The 26,834-nt window shown below is 50.2% G+C and overlaps 1 protein-coding gene across 2 annotated transcripts; it reads right to left on the reverse strand.

Annotated features, from left to right (window-relative positions):
- Positions 1-2: 2 nt before the first annotated feature.
- Positions 3-26,834, reverse strand: SUPT5H (SPT5 homolog, DSIF elongation factor subunit). 2 transcript variants are annotated; one of them, XM_030874265.2, is made up of 30 exons: positions 26,753-26,834; positions 26,411-26,488; positions 21,331-21,496; positions 17,647-17,712; positions 17,095-17,106; positions 16,505-16,574; positions 16,340-16,408; positions 16,165-16,230; positions 15,849-15,879; positions 15,042-15,110; positions 11,365-11,616; positions 10,083-10,172; positions 9,904-9,974; positions 8,222-8,327; positions 7,897-7,990; positions 7,672-7,808; positions 7,086-7,241; positions 6,840-6,986; positions 5,828-5,974; positions 5,616-5,741; positions 4,651-4,735; positions 4,207-4,326; positions 4,020-4,122; positions 3,809-3,936; positions 3,612-3,717; positions 3,000-3,158; positions 2,710-2,878; positions 2,391-2,594; positions 524-619; positions 3-434 (listed from the first exon to the last, which is right to left on the reverse strand). In XM_030874265.2, the coding sequence occupies exons 2-30, from the start codon at positions 26,483-26,485 to the stop codon at positions 291-293; spliced, it is 3,264 nt and encodes a 1,087-aa protein (XP_030730125.1). In that variant the 5' UTR covers positions 26,486-26,488; positions 26,753-26,834; the 3' UTR covers positions 3-290. The 2 variants fall into 2 exon arrangements, with proteins under 2 accessions (XP_030730125.1, XP_060144964.1); XM_060288981.1 differs by lacking the exon at positions 17,095-17,106.

The following is a 26,834-nucleotide window of genomic DNA, read 5'->3' on the forward strand; positions in this document are numbered from 1 at the left end:
ACACACACACACACACACACACGACTTTTGACCAAACAGCTTTTTATTGAAAGACCGTAACACAAAAGAAAGCTGGGGAAGGTGGGGACTGTCCCTGTCGACTCTACTCTGATTCCCATGAATATCAGGGAGGGAGACAGGAACCCAGAAAGGAAAATAAAAGAAATCCTGATCAACCCGGCTAGCCCTGCTCCAGGGCCCAGATCCTGTGTCAGAGCCAAGGGCCAGGAAAGGAAGGAGGGACACTCTCCATCTACCAGATTCATCTGCCAAAGTCCACCCTGCCTGCCTCAGGCCTCCAGGAGCTTCCCCAGGAAGCGGAGGTTGAGGATCTTGAGCTGTTCATCAAGGTCCATGCGGACTATGCCATCCTCGCCATCAATGCTCAGCAGGACACCTGTGGCTTCCCGATCCTCACCCAGGATCACCTTCACCTGGGGGGGGGGGCGGGGACAACACGACACATGGGGTCACGGTCCTTGGCAGCAGCCCAATGCCCCCACATCCCTTTGTCCTCCCTTACCTTGTTGTTCTTGGTCGGGGTGATGGGCTCCAGGTGCTCACTGGAGATGCTGACAACCTTCTCGCTGTCCTTCAGGTATACGGAGCACATGCCTCCCTGGGGGTGGGGACAGCCTGGTCAGCCTGGCCTGCTCCCAACACAGGACTGATATCGCCCCCCCCCCAAGGGACATAGGATCAGGGCTTATTCTAAGAAGTCACTTTCCCAAAGTGACACAGGGGCAGGAAAGGTGAAGGCTGGGCCTGGTTCCAAGGCCTGGGGTCTGTGGTGTATGGGGACAGGGTGATCAGATCAGCAAGGGAAGCTCCAGCATGAAGCTAACTTAGGCCAAAAGGGAGACTGTTTCTCAGGCTCTTGACTCATCGTGTCCCAAACTGGCCTCAGTTTCTTCCCCACACTCGCTTCTCATCCTGGGTCTCCGTCTCAAGGATGGCCCAATGGTCCCCGGCACCAGCCAGAGCTCTAGACTTCGTTTTAGTCAGCAACTTCACCAACAACCTCCAGCTCTGAGGCCTGTCCATTCAGCCTCCTGAGGGTCTCTCCCACCTCCCTCTTTCCTCTCCTCCCCACAGCCCTGTAGTACAGCCTGACCTCCCTCTGGGCTCCCAGCCCCGATCCAACTATGACAGAGCAACATAGTGAATTGATTCCAAACCACGGATCTGATCCCACCACTCCCCTGCTTAGATTCCTCCACCACCTACCAGTGCCCTCAGGACACAATCCAAGTTCCCCAGGCTGGCATGTGACCAGCTCCAGCCACTCCTCTGGCCTCATCACTCACCTTCCCCCTTGAATCTTTATGTTCCAGCCACAATGAAGAGACTTCAACCCCCCAATTTGTGCCAGGCTTTCCCTCACCTCCAGGCCTTTGCACGTGCACTCTATCTAGAACACACTCAACCCCTTCCCCAGCCATTTCTCTCGGCTTACTCATGTTCATTCTTCAGGTCTCAGCACAGATGTCACCTTCTGCCGGAAGCCATCCCTGATCCCTTCCAAAGTTGGATAAGGTGCCTCCCTGGGTTCACATAGCTCCCCTTGCCCTCTGGGCTTCCTATATCCCAGCTCTGGCCACTTGGGCTGTCACTGTCTGGAGACGTGTCTGTCTCCCCCACTGGAATGTGAAATCTGTGAGGGTAGGGCCTGGAGCTGTCTTCCTCTCTGGTGTTTAATTAATTCAATTAATATTTACTGAGGGGCCAACAAGGTGTCAGTCCCTCATCTAGGAACTGGGGCTACTTGGGAAGAAAATATAGGCTTGGTAATCAAAGAACCACACCAGGGTAAACTTTAAGCTTTTAAACAGGTAGATAACATGAAAAAGAATTACATGGACCCATAAGAGACAGATCTGAGACAGCCCAAGTGCTTTCTTGAAGGATGAGTAGGAGTTAACTAGACAAAGAATGGCAGGAAGAGAGTTCTAGACAGAGGAAAGTAATAAGCAAAGGCCCTGAGGCTGCTGAGAATTCAGTGACTGAGAAGAATGGAGAGAGGCCAGCAGAGCTGGAGCTGGGAATGCCCGGGGGGCGTGGGTGCCTGGCGCTAAGCCGAAGCCTGGCACAGAGGAGCACTTAGTCCATGTTACTGAACTGATCTTAGAAGAGTATGTCAAAAAGTAACCACACTCCTGGGTGCCAGTCACTGTCCCAGGCCGCTGGGGGCCCAGCCATGAGCACAAAAGGCAGAAGTCCCTGGCCTGTAGAGCTTACATGCCAAACCTTTCCACATCTGTTTTTCCAGCTATAAATGAGTACTGGAAAATGGGGATAGACAGTTAAAAAGAAAACAGAAAACAGTAACCAGAGAGACTGGGGACCCCAAAGGAAGGGATGCCCGCCCACCCACCAGCCTGGGCGCTTACCGTGACACTGCGGATGACGCCTGTCTGCCCCACCACTTGTGTATCCAGGTAGGTGTCCCGCACCTTCACCTGGATGTCAGTGGTCACCCAGTCGCTGGAGTTCTGCTCAATGCCTGAGCCCGGTGTGTGTGGGTTGTAGCCACCAGGGGAGGGAGCTCCAGGTGTCATCGGACTATAGCCAACAGGGCTTGGGCTGGGGCTGGCCTGTAGGGAAAAAGGGATGGGGTCATTGGGAACAGGTTATTTGGCCTGGTTGTCCCTATAGGCCCAAGGCCCATCCTAGCCCACCACCCTCAAGGGCGTGCCAAGTGAGCAGTACCTGATAGGCCATGGGCGAGGGGGTGGGGTGGTAGCTGGCTGGGGAGTGGGTGTTCTGGTAGCCTGCTGGGCTTGGCGCCACCTGGTGGTAGCTCTGGGGGCTGGGGCTGGGCTGGTAGGAGCCTTGCGGGGAGGGGGCTGCATAGGGGGAGAACTGGTCTGTGTTGTACCTGCAGAGACAAGGAGAGGTGGGGGGCATTAGCTGGGGGCATTAGAAGGGGAGAGAAGGAGGTGGTGGCAGTGGGGAGGGTTTGGACAGCGGTTGATAAGGCCTAGCCCCAGTGGACTCACATGGCTGGCGTCCCTGGCGTCTGCGGGTTGTACTGTGGGTTGACCTGCGGGGACGAGGGGTCTGGGTAGCCAGGTGTTTGGGGATTGGGGGTGCCCCCATAGGCCTGTGGGGATGGTGTAGGCTCATCATCGAACGCGTACTCATATTCTTCCTCAGCCCTGTTGGGGAGAGACGTCTGTTGAGAATGACTGTGGTGATCGCAATGATATAGCAAATGCTTCCAGAACAGCGCTGAACACCAGGCAAAACCAAGGCAACTTCATCCTCACAAACAGCCCCACCCAGAGGCCTCCATTTCACAGGTGAGGAGACTTGGGAAATAGAGATGAGGTTGCCCAAAGTCACATGACCAAGATCACACAATTTGTCTCCAAGCCCAGGTCTTGACCACAGCATGCTACTACGATGGGAGCTGGAAAGATTACTTTGCCCCCAGCCCCAGCCTTGCCTACCCCTTCACATAACCAGCCTGGGGCTGAGCAGAGAACACAGGGTGGACCACACAGACCGGTCCATCACACAGAAACACAGCAGAACCATTCACGCACATGGGCACACACACCCAGTGGCTCAGGGAACCCCGCCCCAGCCCCCAAGCTCCTGGCCCTCACCGTGACGGTGTGTTAGGATTGTTGGGGTCCCAGGCCCCACTCTGGGCAGGAGTGCGGCTGCCATCATGCAGGGGCGTCTGAGAGCCATAATGCGGGGTGCGACTACCTGGAACGGGAGAGATGTGTGTCCATCAGTTCTGTCCTGGCTCCAGATTCCCCCACATTGCCCCTCATCCCCGTCCCGTGGGAGTGCTCACCATCCTGGAGAGGCGTCTGAGAGCCGTACATGGGCGTGCGGGAGCCAGAGCCGTACATGGGCGTCTGGGAGCCATACATGGGTGTCCGCCCATAGGTCGAGGTCATGCCGCCCGGGCGCCGTGAGCCCCTGTAGACACAGAGAACAAGTGGGGTGAGTAGGGCTCTTGCACCACCCAACAACCTCCCTCCCAGCCCTGCCCTGGCCCGTACACTGTGGTGAGGCGCTGACGGTCCACTGAGATGGTCTGGCAGGTGGAGTGCAGCTCCACACGGGCTGTGGACTCCGTGGCATCTTTTACCACGCCAATGTAGCCTGGTGGGGAGGCAGGAGGTCAGGCTGGGTGGGCTCTCCTTCACCGTGCCCCTCCCCAGGCCTCCACACAGTCTTGCAGGTCACCTTTGTAAGGCCCCTGGGAGATGCGCACAGTCTGGCCGATGAGCTCGTTGTCTCTCCGCCCCCGGCCCCTGCTCATGCCGCCGCTGCCACCACCCGGGCTGCCAAAGCCACCACGCTGACCTGGGGAAGAAGACTGTCACCAGTCCCTGGGGCCATCCTCTCATGTGCTGTGCCCACAGTCAGGGTACCCTCCAGCCCCCTCTTCACCTGACTCCCTCCACTCTTGGGTTAGGAGGCTCCTCTGGGGGCCCACCACCAGAGCCCTGGGCTTTCCCATCACAGCCCTAGCCACCCTGAGCTGCACTGTGGTAGGGGGTCGGGTCTTCCCTGGGCTGTGAGCCCCATCATGGTCGGGCCAGCCCAGAGCAGACACTCAGTGAGTGTGGGCTGAACAGCCTCTCTCTTCCACCCCCCAGACATATCCCCACCCCAAATTCCCCTCACCTCCAGCACTGGGGTGCATGGGGCTGCTGATCCGGGGGCTCATAGGGGCAAAGCCACCTACTGTGAAGTTGGTCACATCTCGCGGCTGGGGAAAGGGCAAGAAGTGAACAGGAAGGCAGGGCCTGGATGACAGGCTCCCAGCCCCTGCACCACACTGCCTGCTGCCATTTGGGAACAGTTCCTGATTGAACCTGCCCAGCAGCCTTGCCTCCCTCCTTCTGGTCACAATGCCTCAATTTCCCTTTGGGAAAACAGTCACCCCTATGCCATTGTGGGCCTGTCAATCAAGAGGCCCAGGCCTCCCTTGGGCAAGGAGATTAAAATGTGGTAGTCAGGAATTTAAACCCCCAGTGACACAGAAACTGCAAGCCATGGGAATTCAGCATTCCACCTGCAGGGCCTGAGAAAACCATCTCCTGGTCCCAGCTCCCCAGATCCCAGGTTTGATTTCCTTTCTGATACCTGGTTCTGTACAACTTCCCTACAAATCCCACCTCAGGAACTCTGCTTTCCCCTGAGACATTCAGGTGGCTCTCTGACCCTTCCTTCAGGTCTCTGCTCAAATGCCACCTGCAGCAGCGCCCATCATTCTCTGTCTCCTTATCCCGTTTTATTTTTCTTCATAGTGCTTGCCATCAGTCCCAATTGTATTATGCATGTATTTATTTATCTGTTCATCTCCAGAGCAGCAGCACTAGAAAGGCAGAGATTTTTCTGTCTTGTTCACTGCCGTACCCCCAGTGTCAAGCACCTAACAGGTGCACAATAAAACTGAATGAACAAATTATTTGGTAAATAGCTCAATATCCCAATAACCCTTTTTTTCCATACTTTGCCAAGGATCTGACACTGACACTTGCCCTCCTAATCCTCCACAAGCCCATTCTTGTCACTCCTGGGGCCAGGGTAGGTCAGAGAGCCGAGTCAGGTGGCCAACAGACAGGGTGCCACCATGCCTGTCTCACCTTCGAGCCCCCTGCCAGCACCAGATGGCGGGTCTTGCAGACAAACATGCCCCCGTTCTCTACCAGTTTCTTGCAATGCAGGAAGGCGAAGCTGCGGAAGAGATGGCGAATCTCGCCCTCCCGGCCCTGGATGGGGAAGGACAGTCACTCTCGTGGCCATGCCCCACCCCAACTCTTTCAGATGTGACAGACAGGCAGGAGCTTATACTCACTGAGTGGGGGCCATCAATGACCTTGACAATGTCTTTCACATGGATGTTGTTCTGTTCTGAGTCCAGGGCCACGGCAAAGCGGTTGTCCTTCTTCCGGGTCACAGCCTGGTGCCTGACAGTCACCACCTTCCCATACATGTTCAGCACCTACGGAGGGAGGGGAGGGGATACTGAGGGGATGAGAGTAGAAAGGGGTGAGGTGGAGCAGGGCTTCCCTACAGTGGGATGATTATTCCTGTAGGAGACTGTCCCAAGCTCTGCAGGACATCTAGACTCCCTGACTCTGGGGCAGGTAATGTCAGAGAACCACCCCCCAGGCACTGGGTCAACCGAAAATGTCCCCAGTCATATTCCAAAACACCCTCTGGGAGGAGCCTCCATTCCAACTGAGCATCAGGGACCTGAGAGATGAGCAGAGGCATAGATGTTAACATAACAGCTAATGTCTACCCATCACTCTGTGCCAGACCCATGCTAAATTCTTCACACAAGATTTCACTGAGGCCTCAAAATTTCCCTCTGAGATGGGTGCTGTCACAATTCCCATTTTATAGAGGGGAAATCTCAGGCCCAGAGAGGGCAAGTTACTAGCCCAGGGTCATACAGCACAGAGCAACAGAGCTGAGATGTGAATCCAGAGCCCAGGGTCCTAAGCATTTACGCTCTGTGGCTCCCACATGCACGGTGAAGGGGAGGAAGGCACCAGCAGTACCCAGCCCTTGAGAAAGCACCGAATGCCTGGGTACGTATCTGATGTCATGGATTCAGTCACAACTAACGAAGTATATGCTGCTGCTACCTTCTTTTTACAGGGTGTGATACTGAGGCACCGAGAGGGTAAATGACACGCACTTGCCTGATATCACACAGCTGGCCATGGGTGACAGAGCCAGGTCTGCAACCCTGAGCAGTCTGGGATCTTAGCCACCATGTGCGGCCACCTCCCAGGATGAGGAGCTGGAGGGAGAGGAAGCCCCTAGAGTAAGCCTGCCTCTGCGTGCAGCACACACACCTGGAAGGTCTCCCGCTCCAGTCGCACGATGACACCCACGGTCTGGGGGTCCAGCTGCACCAGCTCCCCCCATTCATGCTGGCCCCCGACATCCACACCTGATGCCGTCTCCGAGCAGAGCTGCAGGTCCCGGGGGAGCACCTTCAGCTGTGGGAGACGGGAAAGGGTGAAGCAGGGTCCACGTGGCTCATCGGCCTCGGTCTCCTCCTGGCACATTCACCCCACTCCCAGCCCTCCACTAGCTACCTCGTGCATGGTGAGGTCCGAGAAGAGGATGACGAAGTTCTCCTCCACCCGCACAATGAGGCCTGTGTCGCCCTCGAACCGGCCAGCAATCACCTTCACGTGGTCCCCCATCTTGAAGTACTTCCGAAGTTCCTGGGCCGGGAACTCCAGCATGTCCTAGGGATCGGGTGTGAGGACAACAAGCAAGTCAGGGGAAGTCACCACAACCCATCTGTCTCCCCATCTTCAGATTCCACTCGTGGTCTCACAAAGACCCTGGCCAAAACCCACTCCAGGCTCACCCCCAACCACAGACTACCCCAGGCCACCTGGACCAACCTCAGCCTGCCCCGGAGACTCAGGATATCAGCCTGGACAACCCTTTACCCCGCACAGAGACAGCCTGTCCCCAAGACATATGACACCAGACTAGACACCTCCTCAGACCCACCTGGAGACAGCCTCACCCCAGACACACCATGTTGGACCTAAACAAGCCTCAGACACAACCACCCCTAAGCAAACTAAAACCAGTGACCTCAAGATTACTCCATGGTTTCGTCATGCCCTCAACCCACCACGTACACACGGGCAGCATGGTACCCACCTTGAGGTCCTCGTGCTTGGGCATTATGGTGATCTTGTTGCCATCCACGCTGAGGATCTTGCCCTGCAGGTTGATGAGCTCACCCTCACACACCTCCACGTTGTCCCCAGGTTGGAAGTTGTGTTCCCGCTCCTTCCCTGTGGGGGCAGGCACAGGGCTAACTTGAGGGCTGCTCACCATGGGCCGCCCCCTCCTTGGCCTGGGTTACTGACCAGGACCAAATACCTGTGCTTTCAGTCACCACCTCGAGGTCGATGCCCTCTGGCTGGTCCTCAAATTTCTCCAGCTCAGAGAGTGTGGGCTTCACACCCTCCGTGATCTGAGCCCCAAGAGACAACAGGAAGAGAAGGAAGTGGATGGAAGTCAGTGTCACAGCCCGGCTGAGCGGACTGGAGAGATGGTGAGATTAATCCCCTGGGGATACTCCTAACTTGAGGATCCAAGACAAGCCCAGATAACCCACTGTTCTGGGGCCTGGACTGCAGGAGGGAGAAAGCTTGGCCTCCCCGCTTCCCACCGCCATTAGCACGACCCCCTCTCGGACCCTCACCACAGCAGACATGGCAAAGCTCTTGAACAGAAAGCCCTTCCGGCTGTAACGGTTCCCCTCGAAGATGAGGAAGTCACCATCAGAGGCAACATCACCCCCCAGGGACCTGCGAGTTTGTGGGGGAGAGAACATTGGAAGTGGAGGTTAAGAGGAGAATCTTGCTGTACCTCAGTCTCCTCTGCTGGCAAAGGGGGAAAAGGGCACAGGATGCCTGAGCCATCCCCCCCCAAAACACACACCCCTTGGCGAGAGTGACCTCTCACAAAGCCCGAAGGCCCCGCCTCAACAGAAGGGCGCACAGCACCCACCTTCTTGCACCCTGCTGCCCCCCGTCCCTGCTTTATTTTCCACTACAGCAAGTTTGACCCATCTTCCTAACTAGAATGGCAGCTCCAGAAGGGGGGGACTTAGCATCTTTTATTCACTATTTCCCCTATAACAGGGCCTGGCACACAGCAGGCACTCAGTGAGTACTAGCTAGACAAAGTATCAGACACTGCTAACAGTTAACACTCACGGACACATATGACCTCACCGACTCCTCCCCAAAGCCCATGACATCAGTAATATGAGCCTTGTTTCCAGGGAAATGAGAGAAGGAGGCTCAGGGAGGGCACACCACATGGCCAACATGGCCGAGCCCTTGAGTCTGAGAGTCAAGATTCAAATGCAGGGCGGTGGGACTCCCAAGCCTGTGCTTAACTCTAATGGCCCTGCATGTGGGACAGGGGGACCTTAGTTCCTGCCCATGCTTCTAGAGTGGGGAGGGAAAGCCTGCCCCGCTCTCAAAAACGGAGCGCTAGGGAGCAGGCTGAGCTCCTCCTGCCAACTGCTCAATCATCTTCTCATTCCCACGCTACATTTGGCAAGAGGCGAGACTGCTCAGCTGCGCATGTCTGGGCACTGCGTCAGACCGGCTACTGGGGGGCAGGGAAGGGTCACTCTAGTTTGTGCTCAGCAGGGGATGTCCAGATGAGTGGAGACCACTGGTGTAAATGAGTCCAATTCAGGCATGTGAAGTATTAATCTGGCCTGGCCTGGAGGTATTAGCCCAGGCTGGCAAATCAAAAGGCTCATTCTACAGTCCAGCCTTTAAGAGAATGAAAAACTGGCTGCTCATGATGTGTTTCCGGAACAGGACCAGAGGAAAAGTGTCACTGGCTCTTGTTTCTCCAACTCCTCCTCTCCTGCCCTCCCGCTGGAGCCCCCGGCAGCCCTGGAACACTGGAAACCCTGGACTGCTCCAATGCTCTATCCAGCGGGGAGGGGGAGGGAGACACCCTGAGTGGAAGAGGCTCTGTACCCACAACTGAGGTGTCCAGGCATCAGGAGATGAGGGTAAGAGACTTTATAAAGCCTGATGTGTCGATAAATCTCATTGCAATATGTGATACCATTAATCACACTTACTAGGTGTCAAGTGTTGTTCTGGGTACACACACATATTAAATCATTTGAGTCTCAATACAATCCTAGGAAGTGGGGGTTACTATTATAATCTTTGCAGCAAAGGAAACCAAGGCACAAGGATGTTAAATAACATAGCTAAGGCTATACTGCCAAGTTAACCACTCACAAACCACGGATGGCTCCGGGAGCCCAGCCCTGTGGGGGAACCTGCAAAGGCATATCCTACACCACAGCTCTGGGCACCCGGCCTGGCCCAGCCCAAGGACACTCACCTGATCTTTTCTGCATCAAATAGCCTCTGTGGAGGCCGCTTAAACTTCTTCCTTTTGGCAAACCAGTCTTTCTGTGTAGGAAAAGGGGCATGAGTAGGAAGGGTGAGGGACGAGGGCTTGGCCACCAGCAGGGGTATCAAGCACCCCCTCTCCCCACTGGCAGCACATCCCCACGATACCAAGCTCATTCGGGCCTTGATGCGGTCGTAGTCAATGCGTGGGATCATCTTTAGGGAGATGGTGTTTTGGCTGGGCTCCACGTAATCCACCTGAGAAGGCCAGACAGGTGGTCAGCAGGGGCCCAGCCCTCCCCTCCTGACCCCGGACACAGAAAGGGAAAGGAGATGCCAGGAAGGGCAAGGGACAGAGGGTGATGGGGAAGAAATGAAACTGCTGACAAGTCCCCCAAATTCACTCTCTAGCCTGTCTTCCCTCCATTCTGAAACTGAGTATCCACTACCATCCTGACATCTCCACCTGGATGTCTAGAAGGTCCCGCACACCCAGCGTAACTGCAACTAACCTCCTGATTGCCCCAAACCCACTCCTCTCCCCATCTTGTCCCTCTCCATCCTTCCTTCTTCTCAGGCACACAACGTGGGAGGCATTCTTCACTCTTTTTCTCTTACACCCATATCCAACCTGGTAGCAAAACTGTCAGCTCTGCCTTCAAAAATTCTGACCTCTCCCCCCTCCTCTACTACTGCAGCCTCAGTCCTGTCCTACCATCACCTGCCACCTAGGCTGTGGCAGCAGTCTCCTCACTGGTCTCCCTGCTCCCGTGGCCCATCCAGTCTATTGCAGGGTTTCTCATCTGGGTAAGCCTTTGTCGTGGCGGCCGTCCCGCGCCTTGACGGATGTTAGCAGCACCCCTGGCTTCTAGCCCCTAGATATCAGACTCAACTCCCTCCCCAGGTGAAACAACCAGAAATGTCTCCATTCATTGTGCAAGGTCCCCTGGGGGTACCCCTGCTTGAGAACCAGTGGTCTAGTCCCAATACAGTCAGCAGCGTAATCCTATCAAAATCCAAGCCACACTGTATCCCTTAGAACCCTCCCATCTGACTCCAGTAAAAGCCAAAGCTCTAGGATGAGTCACAGGCCCCGTTGCCTTCCTGAACTCATCTCCTGCCACTCTCACCCTCATTCACTCTGCTTCGGCCAGTGACGGTCCTAGCTCATGGGCTGCCTTCTGCCACATCCCTTCCCCGAGAATTCCGCGTGGCTCACTCCCTCACCACCTTCAGATCTTTACTCAACACGCATAGAACATGCACAGAAGATGGTTATCCCTTTCCTGTGTGCTCACAACAAAGTCCAGACTCTGCTTCACCTGATCCTTGTGGGGTTCTGCTCTCTGCACTAGTCAGGGGGCTGGAAAGGACAAAGAGAAAGGAGGGGAGGACAGAACAGAGAGCCCTGGCCTCCTCGGCCACCCCAGCCCAGCCCAGCCCCAGACACCTGAGCGATGTCGTCCTTATAGATGCCCCGCTTGAGGCGGACCCAGGATTTTGGTTTCAGGTTGGCCACCTCCTTCACCACTTTGAGCACATCTGTCATCTCCTTGATGGGCACCATCTGCTGGTTCCAGTAGCCAAGCCGCAGGTTGCCCACGCCCTCGATGGCCTGCTTCACATGGGTCTGCTTGTAGGCCTCCACGTAGATGTAGCCCTTCACATGCTCTGGTGCCACTACCGACTTAATCTGCAGGGGCTGGAGGGCCAAGCCAGTGAAAAGAGACAGTGAGACACGACTGCTGGTACCAGTAATGACCGCCACCTCAGCAGTCTCTCTTCTAGGAATTTATCCCACAGAAACACGTTTGTGCAATGACCCCCACACAGGGACATTCACTGCAGAGCCATTTAGCATAGAAAACAAACAAGACTGGAAATTTTTAAATGCCCCCAAAGAAAGACTTGTTAAGTTATGGAATAACCATATAGACATAACTCGTTTTACTGCTCTTTGGCTTTATAGCACTTTGTAGCTATTGTGTTTTTTACAACTGAAGATTTGTGACAGCCCTGCAGGGAGCAAGTCTATCGGTGCCATTTTCCCAACAGCAATTACTTTTTAGCTAAGGTCTGTACATTGTTTTTTTTAGACATAATGCTATGACACACTTAATAGAATACAGTATAGTGTAAACATAAGTGTTGCATGCAGTGGGGAACAAAAAAATTCATGTGACTTGCTTTACTATGATATTCACTTTATTGTGAGGGTCTGGAACCAGTATCTCCGAGGTCTGCCTGTACCATGAAATACAATGTAGTACTTAAAAAAAACAATGAGATGGATCTATATGTAGTGACACAGAAAGACATCCAACATATGTTCTGTGGAAAAAGCAACTAGAACCAAAGAGAGCTGGAGTGACTATACTAACAGCAGAGCAGACTTAAAGACAAAAATTGTTACCAGAGACAGAGGACATTTAATAATGATAAAAAGTTCAATCCATCAAGAAGATATAAGAATTATAAATATATATGAACCTAACAACAGAGCCTCAAAATACAGGAAGCAAAACCCAACAGTAATGAAGAGAGAAATTGGTAATTCACCAATAATAACTGGCGACTACAATACCCCACCTTCGACAATGGACAGAACAATTAGACAAAAGATCAACAAGAAAACAGAACACTTGAGCAACTCTACAAACCAACAAGACCTATCAGACATCTATAGCTAGAACAGTCTGTCAAACAGCAGTGGAATTCTCAGGGGCACAATGAACACTCTCCAGGATAAACCATATGTTAGGCCACAACACAAGTCTCAAATGTAAAAGGATTGAAATCATATGAAGTATAATATATTCTTCAACCACACAGAATGAAGTCAGAAATCAAAGGAAATTTACAAGGTTCACAAATATGCGGAACACACTTCTAAGTAACCAGTGGGTCAAAGAAGAAATAGTAAGGGAAATTTTAAAATATTTTGAGATGATGAAAACAAAAACACAACATACTAAATTTATGGGATGCAGAAAAAGCCGTGCTTAGAGATAAATTTACAGCTGTAAACACCAACTGAAAAAAAATTTTTTTTCAAATCAATAACCTAACCTTCCACCTTAAGAAACTAGAAGAGAAAGAGGAAATTAATCCCAAAGCAAGCAGAAGGAAGAAATAATGAAGATCAGAGTGGAAATAAGTAAAATAGAGGTTAGAAAAACAATAGAGAAGACCATCAAAACCAAAAGTTGGTTCTTTGAAAAGATCAACAAATTTGACAAACCTTTAGCCAGACTGACCAAGAAAAAAAAGAAAAAACTCAAATTACCAAAATCAGGAATGAAAGAAAGGACATTACTACCAACCAAACTTACAGAATTTTAAGGCATACTATGAATAACTGCATGACAATAAATTAGATAACCTAAAGGAAATGAATGTTTTGTAGAAAGACATAAATTACTACAACTGACTCAAAAAGAAATAGAAAATGTGAATCGACTTATAAGAGGTAAAAATATTGAATTAATAAGCAAAAAACATACACACACACACACTCTCTCTCTCACAGACACACACACATACCCAAAGCCCAGGATTAGACGGCTTCACTGGTGAAATCTACCAAACATCTAAAAAATTAATACCACTCCTTCACAAATTCTTCCAAAAAATAGAAGAGGGGGGAACATTCCCAATTAATCCTATGAATCCATTATTACCCTGATACCAAAACCAGACAGAGACATCATAAGAAAACTACAGACCAACATCCCTTATAAATATAGATGCAAAAATCTGTAATGAAATAGTAGAAGACCAAATCCAGCAACATGTTTTCATACAGTACGTGAATTATATTTCAATTTTTTAAAAAGCACCTAGTTTGTTTCCGTATTCGCTGTGATAGTGAAAAATGGAAACCACCTTATGTTTACTGTCATGGAAAGATGACTATGGTATTGACAAAAGGCTCTCTGCAGAATGATACGTATATAATACCATTTTTTTTTAATACCTATTTTTCAATATGCAGAGAAGACAGTCTGGAAAGACACACAAAGCAACAGTAATTACTTCTGAAAAATGGGACTTGGGTATGGAGAGATTTTGGCTTTCATGATATACATGTACCACTTCAGTCCCATCTCAAATGGGGTCACTAGAATCTCGCCCAGGGCATAGGGTAGAAGTTTGAGCACATTCAAAATCATGATTTGCAAATCCTGCAACTGTCCACTTGGTCCCACTGACACACACCCACTGTTTTGGCAGGTAAAAGCTATGCACTCAGCCTAACACAAATCATATTCAGTGAGAAAGTTACCAACCAGCACGTCCTGGTTCCAAAACTAACAATTACGCCTATGATAACAATTACACTTACTGAACACAAGCTGCAGAACAAGTCCCGGCTAAGGATTGGACATATTCAAATATACTTAATCCTAACGATGCTGAGGGGCAAGCAAGGGGCGCAACGAGGGGAAGCGGCTTGATAGAGGTCACACAGTGAGGAAGCAGCAGGGGCAGGATTCAAAACCAAGGAGTCTAAAGAAAAATCTGTGCCCTTAATGCAGCATCTGCTGCCTTGCACGCAGCCGGCATTACTTCATGTTTTGTGTGTTGTGTGTGAATGAGCCCTGAAGGGGCAGGGACCAGCTCTGGCATGGTCACAGCTGTATCCTCAGCATCTCCCAATGCCGGGACCAGCCCAGAGGAGGGGCTCAGTGGATTTTGGTAACTGAGTGAAAGGAGAAGGAAGGAATTCTCCTCCCCAAAGGCCTGTTCTGTGATGCACTTAGCCACACTGCCCTATGGTGGGACTCGCAACCAAACAGTAAGAGGGTGACAGCTGCCCACCAGGGTTGGTGAACAGGCAGAACTCGTTCTCAGGCAGAAAAGGCTCAGGGAGCTAGATGGTTGACTTCCAGAGGGGTGCAGAGGCTGGGGAATCCTGCCAGAAATGCAGAGAGAATAAAGACAGTACCTCTATAAGGCATGAAGAACACTTTGATCCAGAAAGTGGTCATTTTCTAGCTGAAGCAGCTCACCTACCAGGCAGTGCTGCTCAGTGCAAGGGGTATCTGGTACCCCTGAACCTGTACTGTCCCTCACTCTGGGCTTTACCTGTCTCTCACCCACAAGTTGCTTGCCTACCCAACTTACCGTGTCTGTAAACTGGTATGCAATGAACTTGCGCATCAAGGAAATGGCTGTGGCCCGTTCCTCCCCAATCTGGAAGAAGAAAGGCAGACTTAAGAGAAATGACAAGATGGAGAACAGGACATAGAAAAGGGGGCAGGAGACAGCAGCAAGAAAGACAGAGTCAGGGGAGGGCAAGATAAGGGTAGGGGATTAAGAGGTACAAACTACTATGTATAAAATAAAATAAAGCTTTAAGAATATATTGTACAACACAGGGGACATAGCCAATATTTTCTAATAACTATAAATGGAGTATCTTTAAAATATTGTGAATCACTATGTTGTGCACCTGAAATTTACATAATATTGTAAGCCAATTATACCTCAATGAAAAAAAGAAAGAAAGAATCATCAAGCAAAAAAGATAAAGTAAGACAGTGGGAATTCCCTGGCGGTCCAGTGGTTGGACTTGGCACTCTCACTGCCAGGGGCCTGGGTTCGATCCCTGGTTGAGGAACTAAGATCCTGCAAGCCACGTGGCGTGGCCAAAAAAAAGATAAAGTAGGAGAGAGGGAGGAGCAAGAGAGATGGAGAGATTACAGAGCAAGAGTAATGGACAGCAAGAAAAACAGGGAGGAGACACTGAGTGAGGGAGGGAGAGGGGAGGGGAGGAGGAGGGTGGGGGGAGAGAGACGGATGTAGAGGCAGACAGAAGGAAGAGAGTGACAGATCAAGAAGACCCAGGAAAGACAGAAGGAGAGTTCCCCCCAATGAGGCTGCCTCTCCCATTCCCCTGCCTCCCCCAAGCCATGAGGCCAGAGCACATACCTTACATTTGACAGTCCACAGATTGGGATCCCTGACAGGAGAGGAAAAGGAAGCCTTTTAGTGAAACTGTCTCCTGATCATGAAACATACAAATCACCACACCCATCCTTCTTCCTCTCCCTCCACACCCTCTCCCTTCTCCATCCTTCCATCCATAAGCAGACAGGAGAACAGTGCCAATCTGCCCTTCCCCTCTTTTCCCACCATCCACCACTCTGTGTGACACTGTGACCTGATTTATTTCAGGGAGTGAGCCGTGTGGGCACATCACCCCAGTAAAAATTCCCACCTCGGCCCTCCTGTCCCACCCCCTTACTTGACTCCCGGGAGCAGCTGCTGCTGGGTGATGTCATCCGAGAGCTCATCGGATCCTCCATATACCCTGGAGAGAGAAGGGCCGTCAGGAAGGAAGGGGTCTGTCAGACCCCTGACCCTTCTCGGAAAGGAACCGCCTGCTCCCAGCCTCCCATCAGCCCAGCCCACACCCTTACGTCTCTCCCACAGATGACTTTGCGTATTTCTTCATGTAATACTCGCCCAGTTCTTCTTCTCGCTGGTCCCTGGGGTGTGAGGGGGAAAGTAAACAAGAATTGAAGGTTGAGGAGAGGAGGGTGGGCTGACCTGCCCCCAAACCTCCCTTTCCCCTCACTGCTTACCTCCAGAGGTTTTGTAGGCGGCGAGCCCCGGAACGGTCTTCATCCAAGACAACATTGTCGATATTGGAGGCTGCAAAAAAAATGGGCAGATGGGGTGAGTAAGGGGAGATGAAGAGCAAGCAGGGGCCTGGAGAAAGCAGTGCGGGTTAAGGGGGTCAGAGGTGGGTCCTGGGGCAACAGATGCCTCACTGAGGAAACCCCTAACCCTCACCTTCCTATTCTGGCCTACTCAACATCCTGCTTCTCAGTGTCCTCCTTGGGGATGGGGCCCAGCAGTTGGGGACATCCAGCTGTTCCCCATCTCATCGCCACTGCCTAACCACATCCTGAACTCCATCCCAGCCCCCCAACCCCTTCACCCTGCTACCGGCAATGCTCACACTCACACGCACACATAAACACATACACGCTTTCCCAGGCCAACAACTGCTGGAGACCTGGCCCCAGACCCCCTGCCTCTGGACCCTACGTGAGTCAGAGCCCCCGGGGCCGGGGAGGGGTCAGGGGTGAGGGAGGGTGCCACAGGCAGGAAGGAGGAGATGTCAGGATATGGGAGGAGGGTCGGGGAAGCACACTTTTCAGGTTCTTACCTTCAATCTCTTCTACTTGGAGGAAGAGGAGGTGGTGGTGGTGGTGGTGGTGGTAGTGGTGGTGGTGGTGGTGGGCGAGGGCAGACAAAGTATGAGCCAAATTATAGCAGCGAAATCAACCAATGGGTTGGGGGAAGGGGAAGGGAGGGACACAAGAAGGTTGAAAATCAAAAGTAAAGGCCAGGCACCAGGTGGTGGGGGGAGAAGCCGAAATGTATGAGGCGCACAGAACGGAAAATAACAGGGAAGGGGTGGCACTGGCCCAGGAAGTGGGGGGTATCTTGGGATAGAGCCTGTCCCACCCCCACAGCCCCCAGAAGGGATTCACTGGGGCCCTAGGAGCCCAGAGTCCTCTCCCCACAGCCCCCATCCCCCCAACTCATGGGCCTAAAAGGAAAAGGGTGCGGAGCTGGCCTCTCTGGCAACGACAGAAAGAAGCAAGGTGAGGAGGGTGTGGGTTGGGGTGGCTCCGGGCATGGGGGTGGGGGTGGGCTCTCAAGGCCCTCTCGGCCACACCCCCAGTGGTCTCCCAGAGGTGGGGCCCACACACACCTTTCTCCAGGATGTCCTCTGCTCCATCCTCCCACTGGTCCTCATCCTCATACTCATCGTCCACATCTGAAACGGAAACGCCAGGTGATCAGGGGGGCATCCAGGGAAAAGACGACCTCATGACAACAGCTCCCAGGAAACATCTCCTCTGGGCAACAGGCACTACAAATCCCCACCTCACAGGTCAGGACACTGAGGCTTGGACAGGTGAGGCTCTCACCCAAAGCCTCAGAACTGCCTCAAGCAGTAGGGTCAGGTCTAATGTGCAGATCCGCCTGACTCTAGAAGTCATCCCTCCCCCTACCATCCACAGATCCATTTTAAAAATATGATAAAAATAAGCAAGCAGAAAAGTTCCCTCCCAACTATCAAGGGAAGGGAAAATTGGTATATAGTTTTATTTGTTTGTTTTTTTAAAGATAGGATTTGTGGTTTGTTGGTTTTATTATTATTCGCTTACATTTGTAACAGCCAACCCTTATTGAGAGCGTACTGTGTGCCCTGCCCTCCTCTGAGTACTTCCCAAATTCCTCATTGAATCATCCTGGCAACCCTAAGGGAAGTACCACCATTGTTCTCATTTTACAGTAAGGGCTCTGAAACCCAGAGAGGTCACCTAACTTGCCTAAAGACTCTCAGCTGATACCTGAGAGGCAGTCTGGCTCCAGGGTCCATGCGCTTAACCTCTCCACTACATAACATATACTCTTGTATGTATTGAATATTACACTAAAAACTGAAACAACACACAACGAAAAAATCCAAAGTGTACAGAGGATGTAAGTGTACAGTGAGTCTCCCTCCCATTTCTAACCCCTTTCAATCCCCTTTCTCAGATGCAACTGTGTGACCAGCTTCTAGTCTAGAGGTAATCTGACCTTATACAAGAAATGCATATAAATCCCCCACCACTATTTTCCCTTCACACAATTTTTTTTTCCTATAAACTTATTTATTATTTATTTATTTATAGCTGCATTGGGTCTTTGTTGCTGCACGCGGGCTTTCTCTAGCTGTGGTGAGCGGGGGCTACTCTTCACTGTGGTTGCGTGCTTCTTACTGCGGTGGCTTCTCTTGTTGCGGAGCACGGGCTCTAGGCACGCAGGCTTCAGGAGTTGTGGCATGCGGGCTCAGTAGTTGTGGCTCGCGGGCTCTAGAACGCAGGCTCAGTAGTTGTGGCGCATGGGCTTAGTTGCTCCACGGCATGTGGGATCTTCCCGGACCGGGACTCAAACCCGTGTCCCCTGCATTGGCAGGTGGATTCTTAACCACTGTGCCACCAAGGAAGTCCCCTTCCACACACCTTTTTAACACACTGTTCTGTCCCACCCTCTTTTTTAAAGCAGTACTAGTAGCTTGGAGTTCTTCCATAGCAGCACACGCCTCATTATCTGTCCTATAGTTCATTATACCAGGCTCTTATCATCGATGGGCATTTAGATCACCAAACATTTGCAACTGCAAACAGGACCGCAGCAAGTGTCTTTGTTCTTGTATCCTTATGTACCTGTGGGGTGATCTCCTAAAAGGGAATTGCTGGATCTAGGGTCCTGATGTGGTAGATGTTAATGGGCATCGCCACAGGCAGTGCTGAATGTCACTCCCACCACCACCAAGTAGGTGTCCCTAGTGGCCCACATCTTTGTCACATGGCATGTTATCCGTTCTCTTGATCTGAGCCCATCTGCTGTCTAAGACTTTCTCTCTAAGCAAGGACTCCCTCCCTTTCAGCCTTTCAGAAAAGGGCCGAAGCTCTCTGAGAACCAGGAACACCTAGAGCATCTCCTGCCCCTCTGTTCCCTGGTTTCCTCTCAGGTAAGAAGGTCCCAAGAAAATGAAGGGTGGTGTTTCAAGTCGCTTCTCTTTACCTGCGTGTGGGAAACAAGCATTCTCATGTATGGATGGTGGGAGTATCAAGTAGCAACATTTTCAGGAGCTGATATTTGGCCAAAGATATCAAAAAGCTTTAAAAACATATGCATCGGGCTTCCCTAGTGGCGCAGTGGTTGAGAGTCCGCCTGCCGACGCAGGGGACACGGGTTCGTGCCCCAGTCCGGGAAGATCCCACATGCTGCAGAGCGGCTGGGCCCGTGAGCCATGGCCGCTAAGCCTGCGCGTCCGGAGCCTGTGTTCCACGACGGCAGAGGCCACAACAGTGAGAGACCCGCGTACCGCAAAAAAAAAAAAAAAAAAAAGCATCCCATTTGTCCAGCAATTTGACTTATAGGGATTTACCATGTAAAAAATCTGCCACGTCTGTGTTAGTTGAAAAAACTACATCTTCATTTTCACTAATCTCTAAGTGAAATTTAGTATTTACATCAATTATGCGCAATGGCAACAAACCACAGTAGTGTTAGCCATGAAATCTGATAATTTTCATAGCACAGTACAGCTATAAATATCTTAAAATATTACTCACAATCAGTGTTACTTCAAAATTAGATTCTTAACAGATCCTCCACTAAATCTTGTTATTTCAATGTGCTAAAAAAGAAGCACATACATCACAATGTTCTCTTAATATTTAGATACTGTATTTCAATATAATTGTTTTCTTTGGAATCCTGTGTATTTTTTTAAATGCATTTCAGAACATGATTCTGAGAAGGGTCAGGGAATCACACTTCCATAGGTTTCACCAGACTCGAAAAGGGGTCACAGTACAAAAAAGATTAAGAATGCCTGATCTAGGTAATAACTTGCATATGTGAGTCTAAATGTTATATGAAGATGCTCAAGGCAATGCTGCTTATACTACTGAAAACTACAAACAACATCAATGTCCCACAAGAGACTGGTTCAATAAAGCACATCACAGAATGGAACAATGTGCAGCCACTGGAAAAAAACAGATATTTCAACAGTGATGATGATGATGATGAGAGCAGCTAAAACTTACAGAGTACTTGCCAAATGTTCAGAAAACTTTCCTTACAAGAATTAACTCATTTAACCTAAACTATCTATGTTATATCTACCTCCACAAGCACTGAACAGAAAAGCAGTTACAGAACAGCAGAGACATTGTGGGTCTATGTAACATAAATAATAACCCTGTTTTCTGAGGGCCTACTGCAGGCTGGGCATTATACTTTGGGCTGCCATCAGCTTGACGTGCTTTACATGCATAGTCCCCCAAATCCCCAAAATATCCCTGCTGAAGTCGGCAGAACTGCCTGTCCCCCTGTACAAGGGGGAAAAGAGGCTCAGACAGACAGGCAGCAACTTGCCCAGGGCCACGTGGAGAAAAGAGCAGAGCGAGGCCAGAAGGGACCTGCATCTGTCAGCCTCCACTACCCTGTCCAGCTGCCTACTTCTAGGTAATCTGAGCTTTTCACGATTAGTAGTTTTTTAAAGGAGGATAATGGCATTGTAACTGGGTTTTAAAAGGATCTATCTTATAGGAATACATATGAAATATTTTGGGGTTAAATTGTGTATTTGGGATTGGCTTCAACATCATCCAGTGGTGGGTGGGAGTGAGCAGGAATAAGCAAAACAGGGCAGCACTGAGCTGTTCACTACTGATGCTACGTGATGGCACACGGGGGCTCCGTAAACTACCCTACGATTGTGTGTTTGACATTTACCAAAAGAAAATGTTTAAAAAGTACATTGGAGAAATAGAACTGAAGGTGGAAGTCCAGCCTCTGCTCAGCACTCGCCAGCCCTGTCACATACCAGCCTCATCCAGAATGAAGCCGCCGTGGCGGGGTTTCTTGGGGGGCCGGTCATCATCTTCCTCCTCCTCTTCCTCATCATATTCCTCCTCCTCTTCCTCCTCCTCTTCTTCCTCAGGCTCTTCCTCCTTCTCACTACCTGCTGCACTCCGCCGCTCCTCCTCTACCTGCAGGGTCAGGTAGGGTTGGGGCACCAGTGTACTGAAACCCCCAAATCCAGACACCATGCTCTCCACCCCTAAATCTGACCTCAGCTCTGCCTGGACGATCACAGCCCCCTCTGCTCTGCATACATGTCCTTCCACCCTGGCCAGGCCGCCCTGGTAGCCATCCTATCTCAGTGACAGCACCGCCATCCACCCAACCAATATCTGGGAGCTGACCCCACCCCCCAAACTAGAACTCCTTGCTAGCCTCCACCGAGCCTTTAAATGTTATCACTCCACTAGGTTTGGTCCTTGGCTCTTGTCTCTCTCCATGCTACAACTCCCCTGGGCCATCTCATCCACTCCCTTGGCTGTGGTGGACATCTCTGTGATGACTCCCACGTCTGTTTCCAGTCCACACTGCTGCCAAGGCCACTGACCGCCTCTCACAGCTGTTCTATGGACATTCTTTGGTCCTTACCTATAAGACCTCTCACACCACCGACCACTCTTCATGCAGGGAAACGCTCTTCCCTTGGTGTCTGCCACATCGCACTCTCCTGGCTTTTCTCCAACCTCTCCGCCTGCTCCTCTGCAGGCTCCCTTTACTGTGCTCACCTCTCAAATACTGGCTTCAATCACCAGGGTTCAACCAAGGGCCCACTTTCCTTCTCCCTCCATGCACCCTCTTCCTGGCCATTTTACCTACCACGATCTCACTTACTGTCTCTGTAGATGACATCCCATCGGTCTCCAGTCCCCTACTTTTTTCCAGAACTAGAGACCCTCCTGTGCCAGCAGCCTCCTGGATACCTTCCTCAGATGTCCTCTGAGCCCTTCACAACCACCACACCCCAAACTGGCCTCTGTGTCTTCCCCTAGACCTGTGCTTGCCTCCTCTAGCTCCCATCAGGCACCAAATTCTTGACCTTTCTGCTTTTTGAGCATCGTCTCTTCAATCCGTCCCTTATTCCCCATCTGCACAGCCCCTAGCCTAGGCTAGAACATTGCCCTCTAAATCTGAATCCTTGCCCCAGCTTCCTTTCTTGTCTCTTGGCCTCCAATCCCTCTTTTTCATACAAACCACAAAAGGAAATGACCCACACAAAACAGTGTTCCCCAAACTTCAACCTTTCGCTCATTAACTTCATGACTTTTTGCCATGTCCACATCGGTACAACCCATTTATCTAATATTTTCTTTAAATTCACTAAAATTTTTACTTCTGAGGCAAACTTTTTTGTTTTGAAATGTTTCAGAAGTTAAAACTCTTTAAAGGTTAGCTAGTTATAGACAGAAAGTAACCATAAAGATAAAAGTAATGTTACTAAGTCCCAACATGATATTGTTGCCTGCTGCAGGCTAAGTCTAAGGCCTGTTCTCCCTGCCAAACACAGAGACTAGCAAATTTCAGAAAGGTGTTCAAGACACAGTAGCACTAAAGTGAAACTTTCTCCATGACCCAATTAAAAGATAGGGTGTACAACTAAAAAGAAAATAACTTTCTCACTAAATGAGTCAATGTGGCTTCAGGTCTTATTCTTATTCCACCTAAAAGCACTTCTCATTACTCCCCACCTGGAAAACATCCTACAGTCTTGGGAAACTATGACCTAAAACACGAATCTGGGGGACTCCCTTGGTGGTCCAGTGGTTAAGACTCCACACTTCTGCAGGGGGAATGGGTTCAATCCCTGGTCAGGGAACTAAGATCCCACACGCGCACCATGCGGCCAAAAAACAAAAACAAACCAAACCAAACCAAAACAAAAAAACACGAATCTGATCATTTGGTGCCCTGCTTAAAACACAGCCACGGCTCCCTACTGCCCTCAGGCAAAGAACCAGCTCCCTAGCAGCCTGGTCTGGGAGTGCACACTATGCCCTCTGCCTCTCCCTCTCATCCGCCTCGCTGGGCTCCCCCTCCTAAATGCTAGGTTTGAGCCACACTGAACCACTTGCAGCATGCTCTCATAGCACTGTCCATCATCCATGCCAGTCCTCAGCATAAAAAGCCTTTCTCTTCTGCCTCTTGTTCATACTTCAATCAAAATACCCTCTCCTTTTTATTATTTCTCATAACTTACATACAATTAAATATATTCTTTTGTATATTATCTAATAATATTTAAAAAATCAAAATCCATTGTCTACCAAAGATAACCCCTAGACATGAATTATAGAGTCCACTTGGAAACAACATACAAAGTTACTCATAAATCTTCTGTAGGTCAAAGCTTTTAGCTATGAAATTCTTCCCCCTTCATATGAGGACTTTATGTTCCATAATGAAGGTAAATTGTTCCTACTTTGGGACAATTTGCCTTCTTTATTTAAGTGATACTAGTTAGTCCTTTGGCTGCCTAGAAATTTTAAAAACAACTGATAACTACATCTACTGCCTGCAAGAGAATAAAGGAAAAGGAGCATATGAGGCAATCTCATACATTATTGATAAACACATACAAAGACAATATTGGTACAAAGCTATTTCTCCATATAGCAACTCTGAATTTTATTAATAAATACATATATATATCAAAGATTAATAAAAGAATAAAATTATCCAAAAAAAAAAAATACCCTCTCTTCCAGGAAGTGACGCCTGCCCTCTCCCCACCAGGGAAAGTCAGGCACATTCTCTGGGCTCACAACTCTCTGGGCTTCCTCCATCACAGCCCTGACCACCGAGAGCTAGCTCCCTAAGTGAAAGGCCCATGCTAGCTCAGGCATTGCTGGGTCCCTAACACACCACCCAGCCTGGGGCTGGGAACAGAAAATGACTTTAAAAAAATAAGGCTGACCCTTGAATAACATGGAAGTCAAGGGCTTCAACCCTCTGTGTAGTCAAAAATCCACACATAACTTATGGCCAGCCCTCCGAATACAAGGTTCCTCCGTATCCACGGTTCTGCATCTCAGGATTCAACCAATCTTGGATCATGCAGTACAATTTACTATTGAACAAAAATCCACATATAAGTGGACCCGAGCAGTTCAAATCCATCGTGTTCAAGGGTCAATTCTATTTGCTTAATACAGAATCCTAACTAGCCCACAACGTCCCTTACTTTAACAACTCACACTACAAGAGGACCACAGCCTGACTTCTAGGAACCTTGTCATCATCCCCCTGGCTCAGTCCCAGCAGTCTTCTTTCCAAACCTGGCTCCGCATCTTCTGAGGAGATAGCTCTCACTACTATCTCTATGTTACCTCAGGGCTTGAACGTGCTCTTACACAGTCCATCCTCAGCATCCCCTGGAGTAACCATCTGCTTATAAAACTACCTCCACCTCAAGACAGAGAGCTCATGAGGGTCTCATTACCATCAGGCTTTAACCACAAGCAAAGTGTCTTGAAGCCATGAGTCAGAGACCAAGGACTCAATGAGACAGCTTCAAGTAAAGGCCCTTCGTGTCATCTTCCCTCTTGTCCCATTCCCACCATGGCAAGCTGAGGACTCCCCAAAGGACGCAACAAGGATTGACAATCAAATGCCTGCAGAGGGCAGACAGGAAACGTAAATAAGTAGGGCAGCTCAAGGGAAACCTATGGCACTCTTCACCTACCTGATGTTTTCCAGAACACAGATTTATGAAATCTTTCCTTTTCTTAAATCTGCATGATGACAAATGGCAACTAATATATCCCGGGAACTGGAGAAAATTCCTAACTTTAAAGAAGGGATGCCACTTCTTGAGAAAAGGGCTGGGGTGTCACTCAGATTGCTGGCTCCTCCCATTGTCCCAGAAAAGCAAGAGAGCTTGATTTTTACATGAAATTTCTACAAGTGTTGGCAACTAACTTAAGCAATAAGTTAACGTTTCTATAATCATACTGCCATCTCTTTGTCTGTAATTGTTGCCTACTAACTGTAAACTCTGTGAAGGCAGAAATTTGCCTTGCTCCACTCTCTCCAACGCCTAGGAAGTGTCTGGAACATAGCAATAGATGCTCAAACATTTACCTGTTCAACAAACGAGTAAATGAGAAATAAATAAAACAGGCTAATAGCTAATAAAATAATATCTGAAATCAGCTATGTCCCAGGAAATGTTTATTTGGTTCCTAAAACAGTGACATTCAACAGACCCCTTTGGGTTGAAGCTAAAGTGATCCTTTCAAAATATTAGATCACATGCTTCCTTTGCTCAAAACCTTCTCATGGCTTCATCTCACTCAGTTAAGGACAAATTCCTCACCACAGCCTTTAAGATTCGACAAGATCTGGCTCCTGTTACTTCTATGTTGCACTCACTCTGATCCAGCCAAACTGAACTTCTTGTTACTTTCTGAACACCACAGACATGCTCCCAACTTTGCACTTGCAGTTCCCCATTACTGGAACACCCTTCTTCCACATGACATGACTCACTCACTCACCTCACAAATCTTTTTCCAAATGTCACCCTCCCAGACTCACCAGGATCACCCTACCCAAAGTGCAACCAGCACTCCCTATTCCCCTTCTCTACTCTACTTTTCTCCAGAGTGCCTTCTAGCTCACTAAGTGATTTACTTCTCAGTTACGTTTGTTTACCCTCATCAGAGCAAAGAAAGATTCTAAAAATCTGTTTTGTTTACTGGCGTAGCCCAAGGGTAAAGAAGTGTGTCTAGCATGTAGTAGACGCTAGAAGTATATTTCTGGAATGACTGAGCACACCTAAATACAAAAACTAATAGTGAGTTCTTACTATATGCCAAGTCCTTCAAACACATCACTTGTTAAATCACTGGACCTGGAACATCCCGGGTCTCCAGCACCCGAGCCTCTGCTTGACTTGGGCTTGCCTACTTCCCTATCTCTCCCGACAACCTGGAAGCTCCCAGAGGCCAGAGATCCTTCTGATCCCCGCTAAGCTTCCACATGGGCCGTTCTGCCCTGGTCCTGTCCCCAAGCGCAACGCCTCCCCCAGCGTCCCAGCCACAGACCTCGGCCTCCTCGCCGTCACTGCTGCGCTCGCTGTCCTCCTCCTCGGAGAAGTTGCTGTCTTCGCTGTCCGACATCTTCTGCTCGCAGGAAAAGACGGCGGCCTCAGCGCTTCCCCCAGTTCCGAGCCCCAGTCCGAACCTCAGTTTCCCCTCGGGTTCCCGGGGAGAAGAAAAAGCGCACTTCCGGCAGCCTTGATCCGGCAACCGTGATCCCAAAATGGGACCACCCCCCGACACACGCCACCCGCTATACCTCCCGAGTCCCCTAATCTGGTCTCTACACCTCCTTGGCCCCCGGCGACTCCCGGGCCTGCCACCACGGCCTCCAACCCAACCGCTCACCGTTCAGGTGCCACCTCCGCCTTCGGCACCAGCTGCTGTTCACACGACGCCTGGCTGACACTGACGTGACTCTCGCGAGAAC

This window comes from Globicephala melas, chromosome 19 (assembly GCF_963455315.2).
Source record: "Globicephala melas chromosome 19, mGloMel1.2, whole genome shotgun sequence".
NCBI lineage: Eukaryota > Metazoa > Chordata > Mammalia > Artiodactyla > Delphinidae > Globicephala > Globicephala melas.

What these genes read in the sequence shown, in the direction of transcription:
- SUPT5H (XM_030874265.2), bottom strand. Translation starts at nt 26,485, where the DNA reads ATGTCGGACAGCGAAGACAGCAACTTCTCCGAGGAGGAGGACAGCGAG. An exon ending in CATACCAGTTTACAGACACG is followed by an intron (nt 11,617 to 15,041) that starts GTAAGTTGGGTA and finishes TTGGCCCTCCAG; the next exon opens with CCCCTGCAGATTAAGTCGGT. An exon ending in TCAAGGCCCGAATGAGCTTG is followed by an intron (nt 9,975 to 10,082) that starts GTATCGTGGGGA and finishes TTTCCTACACAG; the next exon opens with AAAGACTGGTTTGCCAAAAG.